This window comes from Chaetodon trifascialis, chromosome 9 (genome assembly GCF_039877785.1).
Source record: "Chaetodon trifascialis isolate fChaTrf1 chromosome 9, fChaTrf1.hap1, whole genome shotgun sequence".
Lineage (NCBI taxonomy): Eukaryota > Metazoa > Chordata > Actinopteri > Chaetodontiformes > Chaetodontidae > Chaetodon > Chaetodon trifascialis.
In genome coordinates, this window is record NC_092064.1 from 5,747,770 (window position 1) to 5,767,389 (window position 19,620).

Consider the following 19,620-nt stretch of genomic DNA (forward strand, 5'->3'; position numbering starts at 1 on the left):
AGTAGCTATGCATGCTGGCGTCTCGGCTTTCTAACATTGAACCATGAGAAATGGAGATCCATCATCTTGTCCTGCAAACAGTCACGCTGCAGACGACTGTTGTTCACGCTGTTGTTCTCTGTGTTGTTGTTGTTGTTGTTGTTGTTGTGTGTCATGTTGCCAGTAATGCAAAAGAAACTTGCTGGAGCATCCAGACTGAGAGGCATCTGTACTATATTCTTTTTTTTTTCTCTTTTTTTTTTTGCTGTCCTAACTTTGTAAAGTCAGTCTGGATCTATGATCAGAAAATGCCAAAAACCAGATTTGTGCAGGGTCCGTCCCAGAAAGCACCGCTTCTGTGATTTCCAGCACAAAAATACATCCAGGTTAAAACTGGGCTCAGTCTGGTTCAAACAGGACTCTTTTATCGCGTCCAGTCAAGAGAAAATTGACAGCAGTTTTCAAAGTGTGTCTCTTTGGTGTAAATGCCAAACACATGCAGGTTTCTGCTTCCCCGCTGTGAAGATTTGCTGCTTACCTGTTTAGACAATTGTAAAATGAATATCTTAGAAGTTTTTTACTGTTGATCAGGCAAAAAAAGCAATTAGAAGATGGCGTCTTAGTTACACATCATGTAATCGCATTTACTGACAATGCAGCATTTCACCGTGAAGCAGGTCCAAACTACACACTGAAATATAGTCCTGGAAATGCGGTTCGGGGGAATTAAATGCTGGAACTCTTTCTGGCAAACAGTAGACGAGTGCGGGGCCTGTGTGCAGCAGAGTGTCGTCACAGTGAGGGGAGCAGCTTTGGTACCATGATAAGATAAGATAAGATAAGATAAGATAAGATAAGATAAGATAAGATAAGATAAGATAAGATAACACTTTAGCAATAGTATCAGGAATATAAAAGGAGACATAGAAGGGAATAAAAAAATGCAAAATACAAAAAAATTTTAAAATCATATATATACATGTACACACACACACACACACACACACACACACACACATATACATTCTATACAAAAAAAGGCGGGGGGGGCATTCAAAAAAATAGTGTTGCTAATGGATTAAAATTTAAACTGCACATCCCCTGTGATACACATCCAATGGGAAACCTAGAATTTCTCAAAACTACTGCTGATATGACGCCTGAGTTTTAGCACCAATATTAAATAAGACCTTTTTTGATCCTGTGGTTTGAGGAATACACCGTTTTTTATGAAAATAAAGCGTTTTCAATTAATATTGTCAAAGCACAGGCTTAAACAACTTTACCCAACTAAAACCTTCAAAAATTGCCAAAATTGTCTCGACTAGAAGACAAGATTACAACTGTGATCAGAAATGTAATGCCAGCATTTGGTAGTTTTGGCGGTTTTCAGCTATCAGGTACCATTTGTTCGACACTGAGCACTGATGTTGGACATTCATCTTGAATCGGTCCAGATAGCACTCGTATAAATGTGCTTCAGCATAAGATGTCTCCTTTTGTCGAGTTTTTCCACTTGACAAAAACAGCGACATGGTTTTGAAGTTCATATGATGGCTCGTCTTCAGAGATATTTCCCACCTGACAGAATGAACTCCCCACTCAGAAGCCTTTTTATTCTACTGGAAGCTCATCTGAAGAGAACAGCTTCAATTGTCAGACCGCTGGCTGTTTTCAAGTATCTCTCTTCATCTAGCTGCACTGTAACATGCTTAGGCCTTGTTTGCATTCTCCAGTGGACCTCCATTGTGGCACCACATACAGATTTGTGGTCAACTCTGAAACCTTTGTCAGCACTTAGTGGCGACTTGATACGATTTACAAACTTAAAATATTTCCTTGTCTCATCAGTGTGATGAAATGCAGTGTTATTACAGCACCAAGCAGTGTTGCTTGTGCTGTAACATCAATAGAAAAGAGATGGTGTAGAGTGTACAGTGTGAACAGCAGTCCACACGGCTCAGCTTTGATCCAGTGGGCGACAGTTTGAGGTCAAGATCTTCTGACCTCTGAAGGATTTTTCCTGGCTTCTGTTGTGAAGCTTTAGATTTGAGAAAAGGAAACATCCACAAGCTTGATGCACCCCAGCTGGATCAAAGTTAACGATATGGAGAGGCACTGTGATGTTTCAGATGAGTGTGGCTCGTTTAGTTTGTGTCAGCAGAGAGGTGGAGACCAAAGGAGGCTGGAGGATGAAAACAGGTTTTCTTATAGGGTCATAAAAGCTACACTGGAAGCGCTGTGGGGGCATAAGCATCAGTCACATTTCATATTCTGGAGGGTTTGTGCTCTGCTAGAACAGCACAGCACACTGGACAGATCACACAATGAATTGGATAAAGACAATTACTGAGGATAATGAGAGCATGGGGGGACAAACTGTGACAGACACTGATGATCAAAGAGAGAGCAAGAGATGGTGAGTGACTGCACAGACAAAGCACTATGAACAAAACAGTACAAGAAGGAGAGGTGATGACAGAAAGCTTGCTCCTCACGGGTTACCAGGTTCTTCTCCATGTTGCCTGGAAGCCATGGTGATGGCCGGAGGACTCGGGCTGAATAGACATTGATTAATCACGCAGGAGCTCCGTTAAGAGCTAATGGGGCCAGCTTCTTTAATCACTGCCCTTCAATTAACTTGAAACCAAAGCTAGTGCCTCTTCACCACTTCCTGCTGGGCTGCCTTGAAGCTTGTCGCTAAACTGTAACCCACAGCAGCTCTAAATTTGACCTCAGCGGTTCCCTTAGCAGTCTGTAGTCGGCTGTAAACAGCAGCATGGGAAGTCCTCTCATGGTGTGTGACTGGTGCTTTGTCAGATAATTAGAAACTGTTGTATCGTATCGTCACACTGAAGCTGCTGTCAGACAGTAGCTGCTGTTGAAAGTCACTGCAGCTCATTCAAGCACATTTTAATAGTCTGATCCGCAACCTCTCTTCCTGTTTTCTGTGAGGTTAGTTCACACAAGTGCTCCAAGTGGGATTCACCAACCTGTAGAGAGGTGCAAAGTGATATAGCATACAGCCTGTGATGTTATACTCTTGGATGGAAGAGCCTGGAACTGGACAGACACCTGCATAAAGACCCCCGAGTCAGCTGTCAGAGCATTTCCATAATAACTAAACATAGAAGTTCCTGTGCCCAAATTTGGCAGGAAAGTCATGAAGTCACAAAAAATGAATTGGTTAAAAACCATGTTAATGATGGAGATGTGGTCAGCGGAAAATTACTTCTGTTTTGCATTTATGTATTTTATTGTAGTTAATTGAAGTCCAAATTCAGAGTCAGTTGGTACATGACTGATACTGCAGGCTGAAGCACTCATTCATTTGTTTAAGAGGAAATTCACAAGTACAAGAAAGTGGGTCAATGTAAATCCCTCACACTTGACACATAACAACAAAGAACTGGTCATATGATTGGTTCCCTCCGCTCTATTGAAGGATTCAGCATGGCCTGAATTGAATTCTCAGCTCAGTGCTGCAGATGCTCCCTGTACTGTCTGTCTGCTGATAAAACTATCAAATATGTTTTGTTGAAAGTCTACAGCCTTTTACATACATTCTGCTAATTAATGCACGTCCTCCTTTTGCTTTTTCCTTTGCTGTTATCAGCAGTTGAAGGGCAGCGACTCAACATGGTGCTGTTTGATTGATTGATTGAGCTTCGTTTGGCTGCACTTTGAGTCACGGCGGTGTGAGTGCTGCCTGCAGTCTGTACAGTCTGTTCCATCTCCAGCTAATGTACTGTATTTCAAGTTTTCTTACAGAGATACTTTGAGCTTTGTTCCAATTTTTGGGTGCTGTCATCTACTGCGATGATGAGACACTGACATGTTGTTCACACTGCAGCAAAAATACCTCAGCACATGTGCAGCACAACATACTCTGTCATGTAAAACATAGATCTGGGAGCCAAGTCAGAACAATAATCATGTTACAGTGTTTCCCTACCATTGTACAGGCCTGGAGACCCCCCGCCAGGCCAAAAAAATAAAATAAAATCAATATGCCAAAAATAAGCCACCTATCCATTCATTCAATTCAATTCAATTCAATTCAATTCAATTTTATTTGTATAGCGCCAAATCACAACAGAAGTTGTCTCAGGACACTTTCCATATAGAGCTGGTACAGACCAAGCTCTTTTCTCTGCAGAGAACCAACAATTCCCCCATGAGCAAGCACTTGGCGACAGTGGCGAGGAAAAACTTCCTTTTAACAGGCAGAAACCTCGAGCAGAACCAGACTCTGGGTGGGCGGCCATCTGCCTTGACCGGTTGGGTGAGAGAGGAAGAGCAAGAGAGGGAGAGTGAGACAGACAGACAGACAGACAGACAGACAGACAGACAGACAGACAGACAGACAGACAGACAGACAGACAGACAGACAGACAGAAAAGCAGTCAGAGAGAGAGAGACAGAGACAGAGAGACAGACATGCAGTCACAGTAACAGTGACAGTGGATGTAATAACAGCAGTAGCAGTTGCAGTGGATGTCAGGCAGGGCCAAGGCAGGAGACGCAGCTGAAATCCACAATCCAGATTCAGCCACTGTCCATGGGAACCTGCAAGACGACAAAGCACAGAGACTCCGGGGAAGGAGCTAAGTTAGTAACACGCCGTGGTAGGACATGAGAGCGTGCGGATGGAGAGGGACAGAAGGACGGAGGAGCTCGGTGTATCTTTGGATGTCCCCCGACAGTCTAATCCTATAGCAGCATAACTAGGGGCTGGTCCAGGACAAGCCTGAGCCAGCCCTAACTATAAGCTTTATCAAAAAGGAAAGTTTTAAGCCTACTCTTAAATGTAGAGACAGTGTGATTCATACATCAATAATCATTTACATTTAGGAGCCTCTGTGCAGCGCAACGTGAGTCAACCTGCTTCATTGCCTAGTAACAATGTGAGTACCGCTGCAGAGAGCGCGGGCATAGTTTATGGGATGTTTAAGGTTTGTAGCTAGCCAGCTATGGCGCCGCTGAAGAAAAGAAAAAATATCGCGGGCAACAGACAGCTTAATATAAAGAAGTTTTTCTGCCAGACTCCGGAGCCAATGAAAATAGATGAAGGGAGAGTAACAGAGGCAACTCTAAAAAAAAGGACAGGTGCAGGTGAGACGGAAGAAAGGGGGGCAGATTGCAGTGGAGAGGGGGGCTGCTCGAGGACCATTACTGCCGCTGACACCTGTCCGACGGGTGACCCTGCTCCAACTGCCAACCCCTGTCCGACGGGTGACCACGGGTCTGGTCCGACTGGTATCCCAGTCAGAACATCTGGCTGGGATCCTGAATGGCTTAATAACCATAAATACAGCCCTTGGTTGTACCACACTCCCCATGATAAGTTTCCAATCTCTTGTTTAGCTTATATTTTTGTTCTGATTGAGCTTTTTTTTTTGGTAAGCTATAATGATGAAACTAACACAGACAATAGGCTAGTTTTCCACTAGAACCACTAAGGGGTCATTTTTCCCCAGGCATTGTCAAATGAATGTAACACTGTTGTAATAAAAAGAATAAAAAACTTCTATGTTTAATGTCTGTCAAATGTTTGAATTATTTATAACTGTTAGAATCTCAATGTGTAGGAAATTCCCCTACCACAAAGCCTTGGTGAAGTTCTTCTCTAAACCGAGAAGACTCAGGTGCAGCACAGAACAATGCACACTGTGTGGTCGAAGTGTCAATGTGTAATCAAGCATGTTCCATTTGTATGCAATAAATGCACCTTATTAAGTCACCCTCTCCTTGTGATCTTGAATACAGTCTGGGTGAACAAAAATTTGAATGCAAATATAATAATTGCATGCTGTGCCACCTGACTAAATCCAACTGCGCCAATACACCATCCCACGCATCTCGTCTGTTTAGGGTTTTTTCGGTGGGTGCCACCGGGCCTGAAAACAATTCTAGGGGAAACACTGATGTTAATATCCGAGCTTTGCCTTAATACCAAGTCATAAATATCAGGGCTTTCTCACTGCTGTCATATTTCTCACTTGGCGAGAAAAGGAGTATCACAAATCTGTGTACAATTGGCTGCGATTGCTGGAAGTCACATATAGATAAAATCCCATGTTAGCATTAGCACAACTGGTTCAGCTAATGATGGGAATAGTTTGAGCGTTTTGTGTAATGCGCTTTTTCACTTTCTTTCCAATAGATGAAAAGATCAATGCTGCTCCTCATGTTTGTACACTAACTCTGAAGCTAGAGGTGGGAGGTGATTAGCTTAGCTTAGTATAAAGACAGGAAGCCACATGAAGCAGTTAGCCTGACTGTCCAAAGTTAAATAGAATCTTCCAACCAGCTCACAGTCACGCGTTACACCTTCTTTGTTTAGAAACTTAACTCACACCGACAATAGCCAAACACAGTATTGTATAGTGTATAAAACACAGTATAAAAGCTTCTAAACCAGTATTCACCCTTGACCTTGACTCAGTATCTGCATCAGTCCTCTGTGACATGCCATTGCAAAGGTTTATTCATTGCTCATAATGCACTTTGTTTTAATCAATAAACCCACTGCGTTCATTATTACACTTTGTACAATTAGATTTTAAACCGCTAAGAATGAATTTTTCTGAAAAAGTAAACTTCTAGAGCTCTTTATTCCTGTAATGTCAGCCCGGGGCGCATGGCAGGGCCGGGGAAGGAGACACTTTTTCATTCCAGACATTTTGATTTGTCATACGGTGAAAGCAACAGGTGGAACTAATAATATTAATGCTGTCCTAGTTCCATCAAAGTGTCAGTGTCAGTGTAAGCCGTGTCAGTGAGCCAACACACCAGACTTCTGCTCAGACCTCTGAAACATGGAAATGTTAATAATAATAATAATAATAATAATAATAATAATAATAAGACCTCCATCATATGACAGGCAGATAAAGCTGTCAGGTCATATATTGCCATTATTTACCCAAGAGGCAGCACTTGAGCAGATGTTTGGCACGTCTGTCTCCAGCTCCATCTTTGTTCATATTCAGCTGGGTTCAGACCGCAGCTTTGATGTTGACCGGCCGTAATTAGTGTGGGTGGTGCTCTCTAATGAAAGAAAAGCCCACACCTCGTAGCATAAATGGTTTGCGTGTGTGTTTACGCATCCGATACACTATCCCCACAGAGCTGAAGAAAGTAGACTGAGTCCTCGTCGTGTATATTTCATGAGGGGCCTCCGTTAATAATGTATGCTTTTCTGGACGGCGTCTTTTGTTTGCTATTGTTCCACAGTTTTTTAATTTTTACCATCGCAGACCTCCACACCGAACACACACACACACACACACACACACACACACACACACACACACACACACACACATACAGTCAGCACATTCATTGCTGATTTGCAATCCTTGTGTTTAGGTTCAGATTGGAGCGAGCTGGAAGATTAATTTCCATTCTGTGTTGATGTATTTGCATAGCACCTCAAATCCTCATCACATGATGAGTAAAGACAGTGTGTGCGCTCCTCTGACTCACGCTCGCACACACAGGAACACACACACAAACACAGAAATGATCTGGACCGCCAGTTTTAGTATCAGTGGCATTTTTACTGAGCTTGTTTCTTTCACACTGGCCACGTTGCCGTCGAGGAAATGCAATGAATGTGCTTAATTTCTTCAAATTTCAAATGCAAATTGTCATCTGTCATTTAAGGGAACAGTTTGACATTTTGGGCAGAAAGATATTTCCTTTCTTAGTGAGATGAGACTGATACCACTCTCACATCTGACAGTCATATCTTCTCCAAGACAGCCAGTAAACATATTTCCCAACGTGTCAAATTGTTCCTTGAACTCGTCACCCAAGTTATTTAAGAATAAGCCTTTCTGATTGGCCAAATGGCCATCAGGTAGGGGTGTGTAATGCAAGGGTCCTTACACGCACGCACACAAGGAGGAAGAATTTCAGATGCCATGTGGCCACAATGAACTGCATGAGTCTGTGTGTCCTGGTCACCAACATGAATATCACAACACACACCTGTTCATGCACTAATCATAGCTCTCTCTCATCTGCTGTGCTGCTATTAATGTCACTCTCATCTGAAAATACAGCAGCTGATTCATTTGTGTGTGTCATTCAGTCAAAGCGCCTGTCATTATTCACTGCCCATCCTGCACAAAACAATAGAGCGAGTGGAAACCTCAGTGAGTCATACCTTTCTGTAGCCTGAGCATCCAGTCCCCCACCCCCTCCTGAACTGTCTGCACAAACAAACCCAAACACACAGAAATATATCTGCACACACTTTGAGCCTGCACTTACCTACAGACTCAAATGCATTCTGCCAGAAAGTGCTTCAAGCCCACTGGAATTAGCAGAAAAAGCAGTGGTGGAGACAGCAAAGCAGAGACATTAGATTTTGTGTATACAGAGTGCTGTGAGTACACAGTCTGTGTTGTCTGAATGTACATGTGCGTATGTGTGTTCACGTATGTGTGTCAGTAAACCAAGGGCCATAAATTCAATAGCTGTTGTCCTCATAATGGTCAATGAAGGCTGTGGACAAGAAAATCAGCTGCTTAAGTAAAAGTAACAGTACCACAGTGTAGAAATACTCTGTTACAAGTAACAGCCCTGCAGTCAACATTTCCCTTTAAGGATTAGCATCACAATATACTCAGAATATAAAAAAGTGAAAGTTATCCCTATGCAGAATTGCCCATTTCAGAATCATGTATGTGCCTGAATCATAATTATTCATGTATTAATACGTCATTAATGCTCGGTTGGTAAAAGTCGAGCTATTTTTAACAATGCTGTTGGTTAGCTTGTGAATTTCACCCTGCACATCATCTTATCTTACATTAAATTGTATTTGCTGATTATATTTTGCTGATAATAATTATAATATTTGTCTCTGAAGTAGGGCTGCACGGTGGCGTAGCAGGTAGTGCGTGTGCCTCACAGCAACAAGGTTGCTGGTTTGATTCCTGGGCAGGGCCTTTCTGTGTGAAGTTTGCATGTTCTTCCCGTGTATGCATGGGTTTTCTCCGGGTACTCCGGCTTCCTCCCACAGACCAAAAACATGCTCATTAGGTTAATTGATGACTCTAAATTGCCCCTAGGTGTGAGTGTGTGTGTGAATGGTTGTGTATTTGTGCCCTGCAATCGAATGGCGACCGGTCCAGGGTGTACCCTGCCTCTCGCCCGTTGACAGCTGGGATAGGCTCCAGCCCTCCCGTGACCCCGAAAGGGATACGCGGTATAGAAAATGGATGGATGGATGGATGGATGGGTCTCTGAAGTAGTAGAGTATAGTAGAAAGTAGCAGGAAATGGAAATGCTCAAGTAAAGTACCTCAAAATTGTACTTATGTACAGAACTTCTTTAGTTACTTTCCACCACTGAGTGTCACCATAAAGATAGATTATGCTCTTGTATTTTAGAAACTGAGACAGAGTGTTCACGCCTTCACTGAGCACATTCATCCCAGGAGGACGATACCTTTTCACTTTAACTCTCTGAGCTCGGCCTAAATGTCAGGATTTGTCATAATCTAATGAAATGAGCACATTCATGGCTCCATGGCAACCTATGATCTTTACTCCCACTCCTTTTGTGTCCTTGTCCACAAAAGTCTTTCAGTGTGTCCAGCACTTTTACATACATGGAGCATTGCAGCGTTTCAGGGGTGCTACAGTGCTTTACACTTTTAATCTTCCCAAACAAAAGGCATGTTGTGCATCTATATAATGGCACATGATGCTCAATCAAAATTAGTCGAATATGTGCAGCCGGCACTGTGCTTGAGTCAGTGACATTCTTCAAGATACATTGAACTGCTCTGCCCTGATCTGAGCGTCCTCTCCTGTGTGTTTTAAAGGGAAGTTGTCACTCATGTTGACTTTTCAAGATTTAACAAGACCACTGTTCATCCGTGAAGCTCTGCCAACAGGTTTATGCGCCGTCTGCTTTGATGGAATTTGAGATGTGACAAATTTTGATTTTCCCTCAGCAGTAAGCAGACAGTCAGACAGCGGGAAGCAGCGTAACAGGCTTTAATTTAATGCTTTAGGGGGTCAGCGAGCTTACAAAGCAGCATAGAAAATGTTAACGCCTTTCGAGTTTTGGCTTGCTCTTACACACAAGAAATGTATGTGCGTATGTGTGATGTATGTGCATGAATGAATTTGGATCTTTTTATGTTTGATGTGTGATCAATAATCAGTGTCATATCTGAATTCACTGAATGGTTTGTGTGCTTTCATTTTTCCATTTTTCTGTTGTGATGTAAAGCCCATTGACTTTCACCTTGTGTATGAAATGTGGTATATATATATATGTATATGTATGTATGCAGAGATGACCTTGCCATGCTTACATGAGTGTTGCCTTTATAAGTGCTGTACGTGCACAAACTGTGTGTGAGCATGTCTGTGTGTGTGCGCGCATGTGTGTTTTTATGCACACGTGTTTTTTTTTTTGAAAAGGCAGTATGTGTCTGAGGAACTGAGTGTGTGTGTGTGTGTGTGTGTGTGTGTGTGTGTGTGTGTGCGTGTGTGTGTGTGTAGGACCTGGGCATGGAGTCAACATCTCTCGATGACGTGCTGTACCGTTACGCCAGCTTCAGAAACCTGGTTGACCCCATCACGCATGACCTGATTATCAGCCTGGCACGATATGTCCACTGCCCCAAGACGGTAGGACACACACACACACACACACACACACACACACACACACACACAAAAATCATGTAATGTGAATAATTCTTATATTGCAGATAACAGTAAACATGCTTGTGTATGCATGCACACACACACACGTTAGGTTTTCATTACTTTTGGGGACATTACATAGACTTACATTCATTTCATGGAGACTTACCATAACCATAACCAGTACTTGCCTAACCCTAATCTTTACCCAGATCTTCACCCTGAAATTTCTGATTTACATTGCGGGGACGTGCATTTTGTCCCCACAAGTAAGGCAAGTCCCCTCAATGTGACTGTGAAAGCAGGTTTGAGTTGAGTAGTACATGGCCACACACACAACACACACACACACACACACACACACACACACACACACACACACACACACACACACACACACACACACACACACACACACACACACTTGTTTTTATCACTTGTGGGGACATCACATAGACTTACATTCATTTCCTGGAGCCTTACCCTAACCCTAACCACTATTTGCCTATTCCTAACCCTAAACCTAACCTAACCTGTAACCCTATCCTCAGTCTGCACCCTAAAATTTAATGATTTACATTCAGGGGACCTGCATTTTGTCCCCACATGTGACTGCGTAAATAGATTTTTGTCCCCCCAACGTGTTAAATACCAGCTCATACACACACACACACACACACACACACACACACATAAATGATCTAACATGAAGAATACTTAAATATTGCAGATAACAGTAAACCTGCTTGTGCACACACGTACGCACGGACACGCACACACAGCCCGATGCGATTCCTTTCTGCTATCAGATGATCTCCTGACTCATTTTGTCTGACACTATCAGGTTATGGAAGTGCTCCAAGTGGTTGTGTGGCTGTGTGTGTCCTTGAGGGATGTACAGCTCCTTGTGTTTGTTCATTCATGTAGCCCAGTTTGTCATTGAGGGAGAGAGAGGGAAAGAAAGCATGACAGCAGCCATACTGGATGAATAATGGAGGGAGGAAGGAGTGTGATGAAGATGATGATATGATTTGAATGGCCTGATGTGTAATTGTCCAGAAACACTGTGTTAAAAGGCCTATTTTAAGCCAATGCTTAACCTATTTTAATCTATTTACTGTAAAGAGTCTTCTCGATCTAATGAAAAGCTATGGTATTTTTTTCTCGGCCTGTCTTCTAAGATGATAAAATAGTTTTAATCTATGTGTGAGTAATGTATGTCAATTACATTTTCCGCTGACCTCACCAAGACCTCAGGAAACACCATGTCTCCTCCTTAATTTGATGTATTTCCTGTGAGAACAGGATGCTGGTGATGTCGGGTTCATTAGTGTAAGTTAAAGTCATTTTGTATATCTGCACAAAACCAACACCCAGATGAAAAATGAAAAGATAAGACGAACTCACCAGTGTTCATTTTGTCAGTGAAAACAATGACAAAAAATACTTTTTGTTCATGAACGAATAAAGCCTAGTCAGTAATGTGAAATACAACAAACCAACAAATAAACCAATTAGTCTTGTTCAACAACCTCTGGAATCATTGTCTCCTCCTAATTAGTAAAACAGAATCCGTCAGTGGATTTAGCTGCTTCACTTGTTGCACTAATAAGCACCATTTTTGCATCAAGTGACTAACATAAGTGGTTCTTGAAAGCACAAGAAGTTACACATTTACAGGCCAAAGTGATCCCACTGAAAATGAGCATCTTTAGCTTTTGTTTACTAAAACTAAACTAAAGCAAAGAAAGAGAAAAGACTCAGATTTGACTTAAACTAATCTACATTTTCTCCAACAGACTCCAAATACTTGCCAAAGAGTTTGTACTTAAGCATTACATCCACTGAGAAATGAAGCAGCTTGGTCTTATGAGTTCCAGGACGAAAAAAAAAAACATGCTGAAAAACACTGGTTATCGGTGGACAAGCTGCATTCTGCGAGAGACTCTTCGCTCATGGCGAAGCCACCGAGGAAATCGAAGATGAGGGCTTTGTGTACAGTTCATGATAGGTGAACAGCAAGGATGAGAGAAAGAGCAGAGGGGCTGCTGTTATGTGCCGAGAGATAAGCAACAGGAGAGAGGTGTTCTTTCCCTCGTTCTGCTCGCATCTGATCGCTGCTCTGTTTTACTTTCAGGCTTCGCTGCTTCTCTTTTGCTGGGCTTTCCTAAAATGTTAATGCACAATCTTTGAATTTCACACCAATTTTTCCAAAATCATCTTTGTTACAGTGCAGTATCTGCTGCAGAGGCATCATTTTGAAACTCTAATCATTGAATATTAGTTATGTGGTAACTTGACAAGATGGCTTCCCTTACCGTGTAGCTAATTATTGCCATTTAAACAACAGTGGAACAGCCTCTTATGAATACTAATTTCTTGTCTCACTGCGGAGAATTCAAATTTTATTCTCTTACAGATATGCTCAAATTAGAAAACTAGAACCAGTCAGACTTCAGGAGATCAATCTACTTATCTTTCAACTCAATTAAGCTTTCAGAACTGATTAAGCTTTGTTTCATGGGACGTGTGCAGAATCCTTCAAGTCTGTTTGGCCGTTTGTTAAATCATGAGTGGCAGCAGCAGTTGGCAGCAACAATACTACTTCATTTTTCTAAATTATGACTGAAATAAAGTCTTTTCTTCAACCAAAGCTTTCATAGATTTTTTCGACCAGTTGGGGGAAATGAAACCAGCTCAGTACTGACACATTGTTATGTTAAGGCAGATATGAGCAGTGTGTTACACATCCAGCAGACACACAGCAGCAGAAGCGTTCGTGTTTCTGGCCTCCAATATTGACTCTCTTTTAGCTCTGATTTCAACAACTCCTCAGGGAAATATCTGGCTCTTTAGCTCCTAAATGATTCATTACATTCACCAGCTTGCTGCTAACTTTGTTTGTCTGCTGTTTGATGCTGGCCAGGTAGTGTACTGTGACTTTATCAGAATTATTTTGCTGAAAACAGCTGCTGTCTGCCGTTGACACTAATGAAAGTAATAAGAGACTAGACTGTGTGCTAAATAGCGGATGGAGCCACCTGTGTCGTACCAGACAACATGACAGTATGGAAATGACAGAAAGGAAGTGAAGTGATTGTATGTATATTGACTCAAAACTGGCTGTCAGTCACTTGAGTTGTGTGTTCATCACTGCAGCCCTAAAGGCCACATATCCATCCAGACGCATTGGTTAACAGCTTCCCCTCGCAGAGGAAATTTCCATCATGCAGAGCCATAAAAGCACAGGAGTGTTCTCGGCGACCCCTCACACCCAGCTCACGTAACCTGCTCTGCCTTCAGGCAGCTGATAACAGCACATTTGTGCAGACGGAACATATTTTAAGGATGTTGTTTGCTGCCCATTTTCTGCGCTGTTTGTTTCACTTCCACCTGCCGCTGTGTCACTTTATGCAGCTGAGGTTGTGGCTGTTGCTGTGGTTATTTACATTGCCAGTCATGCTGTTACAGTCTGTCGTGATTTTGCTGTTAATGAGCTCATGAAGAGATCAGAAGACATGACTGTTGCAGATACTCTGTGACAGAATGCATAATGTCACTTCAGACCAGTGTCCTCTTTCAATCGCTTGAGTTTCAGTCGATACTCCAGAGAGCAGAGAGCTGATTCAATGAACTTTACCCAGCTCACAGCCTGATTCATCCATCTCATAGTTATGAACACTGCTGGAGGATTAATAACATCTCTTCACAAAGAAGCAAAGGGACCTGTTTAGGTAAGAGACAGGATTAATAGATTGAGGTATTTGTGGTTGTGTATAAATAGAAATATAATCGTTAGTTACATCAGGGTTAATCCTCTCTGTGCTAAATTTATGGATCACTCAAGGAGATAAAAGGAGGAAGAGGCCTTCGTGCAAGACACAAAAAGGTGGACAATCATCACAGATGAATCACTCAAGAATGTCATTATATGCCACAAACGGCAGCAAAATGTTCGATATTTCAGTATTTTGAGTTGGACTGTTTTACTCAAAGCATGAAGTGGTTTTATTTCATTTACATTGTGACACATACATCAAACACACTCCAGTGATGCCCTGCTGTGAGGGATCAGAGGGATCAGAGGTCATGATGCGGCCACGGCACTTGTGCTTTTCTATACAACAGCACAGCTTTGTAAAAGGTGTTGGTCCACATCCGCTCCTCCCTGCACTATTTAAAAAACTGATGTACTGAGAAAACAAAGCAGTGAACATCTGTGAAAATCTGTTTGTGACAGGAAAGGAAACAAAAAAGGAGGAAAAGTTGGGAGTAATAAAAAGAATAATGGGACTCAAAATTATCAGTCAAGTCAAAAATTGGATTTCCCTTCAGTCAGTCACGAGTGGTGTTTTTTTAGACCCTTTATTGAATTTATAGAATTTCAAATGCTTGTAAGTTAAAGAGCAACTTTAGTGTGAGATCAGTGCTTTTCAGCTTGTGGCCTTCATCGAGGAAAGTGGCTTTCATTCTCTAGCAGCTGATTTTGTTCATACCAGACACAACGTATAATGTGCACAATGGCTTTCTCTGAGTGGTAAACTGGGAACATTTATGAATCGTTATCATTTTGCATCTCCACTGACAAGTGTAGTGCCACATAACTGGAATTTTTGCATCTATAAAATGTGACGTGTTGCATCATGGGATTGTTGGCAGAAATGAATGTACATGCCATATACACTACTGTTTTGTTCCATTGTGCACTCTATAGTGTCATACACAGTCATTCAGACACTAGTGCATTATAGTGGTCAACAGGGAGTGATTTCACACAGAGCCTTAATGACACATAACCATTCATTTCCTGTAGCAGCTTCACAATAAAAGCCTCCGTGTGGTTCAAAAGTAATGTGAAGCAGCAGCAGAAAAAAATCGGCATTTGAAGTTTGGTAATAGAGCAAATGTCGCTCCAGTAAAGCTGCAGGAGAGCAATCAGTGCATTCTGAGGCTTCTGTCTGTGAGAGGAAAGTAAGAACAGGAACAAAACTTAAATCCACTGGAGCACTGACTTACACGGGACAAACTAAAGCACCTGCATGACCTCACGCCAATCAGTTTAATCCAGCAGCACTGCTCAGACAGGGGTGGAGACCAGCGCGGTTTAGCCCGTGATACCACGGCTCAGTGACGTCACCTGATGTGAGGCTGAAAGGGAAATGAATATGATGAGACGCAGGTAAACATGCTGTTTCAGGCCCATGGGAAAAGGAAAAAGCCAACTCAGAGCTGACATGCAGGATTTCTGAACATCACTTCAACTCAACTAATCCTCCCTTGTGGAATATCCCTCCTGGCAGGCGCACGCGCGCGCACACACACACACACACACACACACGCACACACGCACACACACTCAGTTCCTCAGACACATACTGCCTTTTCAAAAAAAAAAACACGTGTGCATAAAAACACACATGCGCGCACACACACAGACATGCTCACACACAGTTTGTCACTTTCCCTGTCGCACTCACACGTCTCCCCTCGGCCTCACACAGCAGCCCAGCAGCCTGCTTGGGGAGTGTGAAAGGTCTATTCATCGCAGCGTGACTCCAGCTAAGCAGGCTGGTTTGTGAATCTACCAGCAGCTGAAAGCTTCGCCGCTTTGTCACTGCAGCTGCCGTGATTCTCTCTCTTATTTCCTCTTTTTTCTCTCTGTGGCTCTCTTTCTTTTACCTCTTTATTCTTCCCGTTTCACACCTCATCTATCTCCTTGCTGCAGCTTTTAAGACGTCTCTGTTTCTCACTTATCTTCTGAGGCGTTCCATCCGCCCGTCTGTGTGAATCCAACAGCTCACTGCTGAGCTTTACTTGGCTAAAAAAAAAGAAGAAGCAGTATTTGTGTCAGTGTGTGTGTTTAACCCTGCTGAAACTGACTGTCCATTACATTTGAGATACGAGCCAATGAGCACAAAATGATATTTTGTCAGGCACAAAATGTCACATACAGATGCTTTAATCCGCTCACATGGATTTCCACATCAACATTTTTTGGCTCTGTACAGTACGGTTGCCAGTGTGTGCAGTCAGTTAAAGCTAGGCAGTGTTATTGTGTCTATTTATAATGCTCAATAATTAATGTGTCCCTTAACAGACACTGTCTGTGTACCCACTGCCTGATATTATCATCCAAAGATTATTGAAAACAGGCAAAAGATACCCACACTTTCATTCTGGCTGACATACGGCTTTATTATGACAAAGCTGGTGAGTGTCGTCTGTGTCTGGCTAACATGGCAGGACTCTGATCCAGAGACTGGCAGCTCTGGCCCTCTGTAATGATTTCTAAACGACAGTGGAATTATCTCAGCTCACACCCAGTTCTGCAATATCCCTGTTTTCTCTGCAACACTGTGAAGCAACAGGTGCCACTAACAAATATCTGCCCACTCGTCCATATGTCTTCCTATGACAAACAGTGATTCCAAAGCTGTTCACATAACAATAGCTCTATTTATGTCTCATTACCTCACATCTTTGGCCATGTTCCCCTTTGCAACAGCCAACTTTCCTTTTCATTAGGAAGTAATTTTTTAAAGTGTAACCGCGAGATATGTTGAAGTATTAAACTGGAATCTTCATCATTCACATTGCGGGGACGTAAATCTGTTTACACAGTCACATTGTGAGGACTCGCCTTCCTTATGGGGACAAAAAGCAAGTTCAGGGAAAAGACTTGGGTTCAGGTTAAGATAAGGTTAGGTTGAGATAAGGGTAAGGGTTAGGCAAGTGGTGTTTATGGACATGGTTAGGGTAAGTCTCCAGGAAATGAATGCAAGTCTGAAAAATCCCTGTGGAAACTGTGGAGAAACACACACACACACACACACACACACACACACACACACAGCCTGTCCATCACTGTGTCTGTGCTGGAGCTCGTTTGTTCTGTCCTGTCTCTGTGGTTAACATTAGGATCCAACAGATGTGTGTTTTTCAAGACTATTTACCATTTTTTAAAATTTTGCCCTGAAATTTGAGCATTTTCATGCTCAAATAATTGTATAAATTTACAAGGATTCCCTGTCTCCCCTTATTCTACATAATTTATTGCTAGAACAGAAATAACACTTATGACATTAACCATAAAATGTCTTTGTACTCTGCTTGCTACTCTGCTTGTTAGTGAGAGTGAAGCTTTGTTGACATCTGGCTTTGGTGAGTCACTGTGATCAGATGTGAAGATTTACAAGTGCAGATAGCAAATTTCAATTATGTTTAGTTATTTTATATTAATTATATATTCACGTTCTAGCGACATAAGCTGCTTTCTTTTGTTATTAGCATAGTTTGCTGTTTACATGTCTCTGTGAAATGTGAGCAGCTCACTGAACAAACGAGTGCAGCACATAAATTTCCATTTTTGGATGTATGACTTGCAGTGAAACACCACTAATGGACCTGATTCACTTCAACTGCCTGTCCGTTCATTTGTCCTTTACGTTATCACTTACTTTTTCATTTTTGTCATGCATTTCTTTATAGGTTGTGTCTAGATTCAGTTTAATTATTGTGTTTCTCAACTGTTAGATAATATAAAGCAACACACCAGGGCCATAGCAGGATTTTACAAATAGCAAGTTCCCCACTGCTACTGTTCAATTACATTTGCATTATTTCCCAACATAAAAGCCTGCGTTTTAAGGAAATCTTTTATTTTTATTTCATCTGCTCAATCTAAAGTTCCCTCAATTGACTGATATCCCATAATGAATTAATAATTAGGGATCCTATGTATTATAAGAGCATTTTTATTATAAGAGCATAAACATTGATTCAAACACAAATTTCTTTTTTTTTTTTTTTTTGGTCGGCCAAATCAAAAGTGGGGGCTGGACTAAAGGCAAATGCAACAAACACTAAAATAAGCGCTTCAAAAAAATCCCATCCTGTGTAACTTCAACTTCCAGACCCCAATTTCCACACAAATACAACAGACATCAATATCTGAGATCAGGGATGGACTGACCATCTGGCTTACCGGGCATTTGCCCAGTGGGCCGACGTGCTATTTGGGCCGACAGTCAGCCACTTGGTTTTTGTTTTTGTTTTTTTTTATATTTTAAATATTGGTCTGACCGGCCCATACAGACAGTTGATCAGCGGCCTGATTGACACTGGGCTGGCCCAATCACATCATTAAACACCCTTTCTTTGGCCCTGCGGCGTAATGCATTTGGCAAAAAAAAAAAAGTCAGTGCTAGAGTTTGTTCGTAATCACCGACCGCCCCTCGACACACGCAGTTCTGCAGCCGATAGCTTATTTTCTTCACTGACACGTGACGGGGCTCATCTCGCCCAATCATATCATGAAACACTTCCCCTCTTTTAAGTTGGTAACGTAATGTTAGGATCTGCGAGAAAGGAGAGAAAACAAAAAGGAGGTGCAGAGAAACTGCGAGAGAAAAAGGAGCTGGCTCTTCAAGCCAGCGCTGCAAAATGCAGAAAAATTTCTGCTATGTTTGCCACGGCAGGGCCTTCATCAGCTCCTGTGGCTGATGACAGCGGTGGTGGTGGCGACATTGAACAGGGACATGCAGTAAAACCTGCGGTAAGATGGACTGCTTTCAGAACATGAAATGAGGAAAGCAACCCAACGCCTTGGTAAATCTGACAATGATAAAACGTCAATAACATATTTTTGGCTAATGTTCTATGGCCAGGTTAGTTTGTATTCTAGTTACTTTGTAATACTTGTATACGCAAGTTTTTTTAAGACATTGTGTATGTAGCCCTCTCCCTCATTCATGTGTCATCATCCCTCTTAAGTTTTCAGTTTCTAAGCTGCTATTTTTATCTTGAAGACTGACCAATAATTAAATCTCTCTCTCTTTCCCTCTCAAACATACACAGAGTTCAAAGTTCATTCAGGAGTTCAGCTACATTCATCCTTTTGGACTGGGTCACTTCACAGTTTATTGAGTACTACTCTTGGAAGAGTTAGCATCTGATCCATCAT

At 42.0% G+C, this 19,620-nt stretch overlaps 1 protein-coding gene across 1 annotated transcript in view; it reads left to right on the forward strand.

Annotated features, from left to right (window-relative positions):
• lrrc75a (leucine rich repeat containing 75A) overlaps positions 1-19,620 on the forward strand; it is a 60,916-nt gene that overhangs the window by 2,522 nt on the left and 38,774 nt on the right. The window contains exon 2 of the mRNA XM_070970921.1: positions 10,512-10,640. Within this exon, the coding sequence (XP_070827022.1) occupies positions 10,512-10,640 (129 nt within the window). The remainder of the gene's footprint in view (positions 1-10,511; positions 10,641-19,620) is intronic.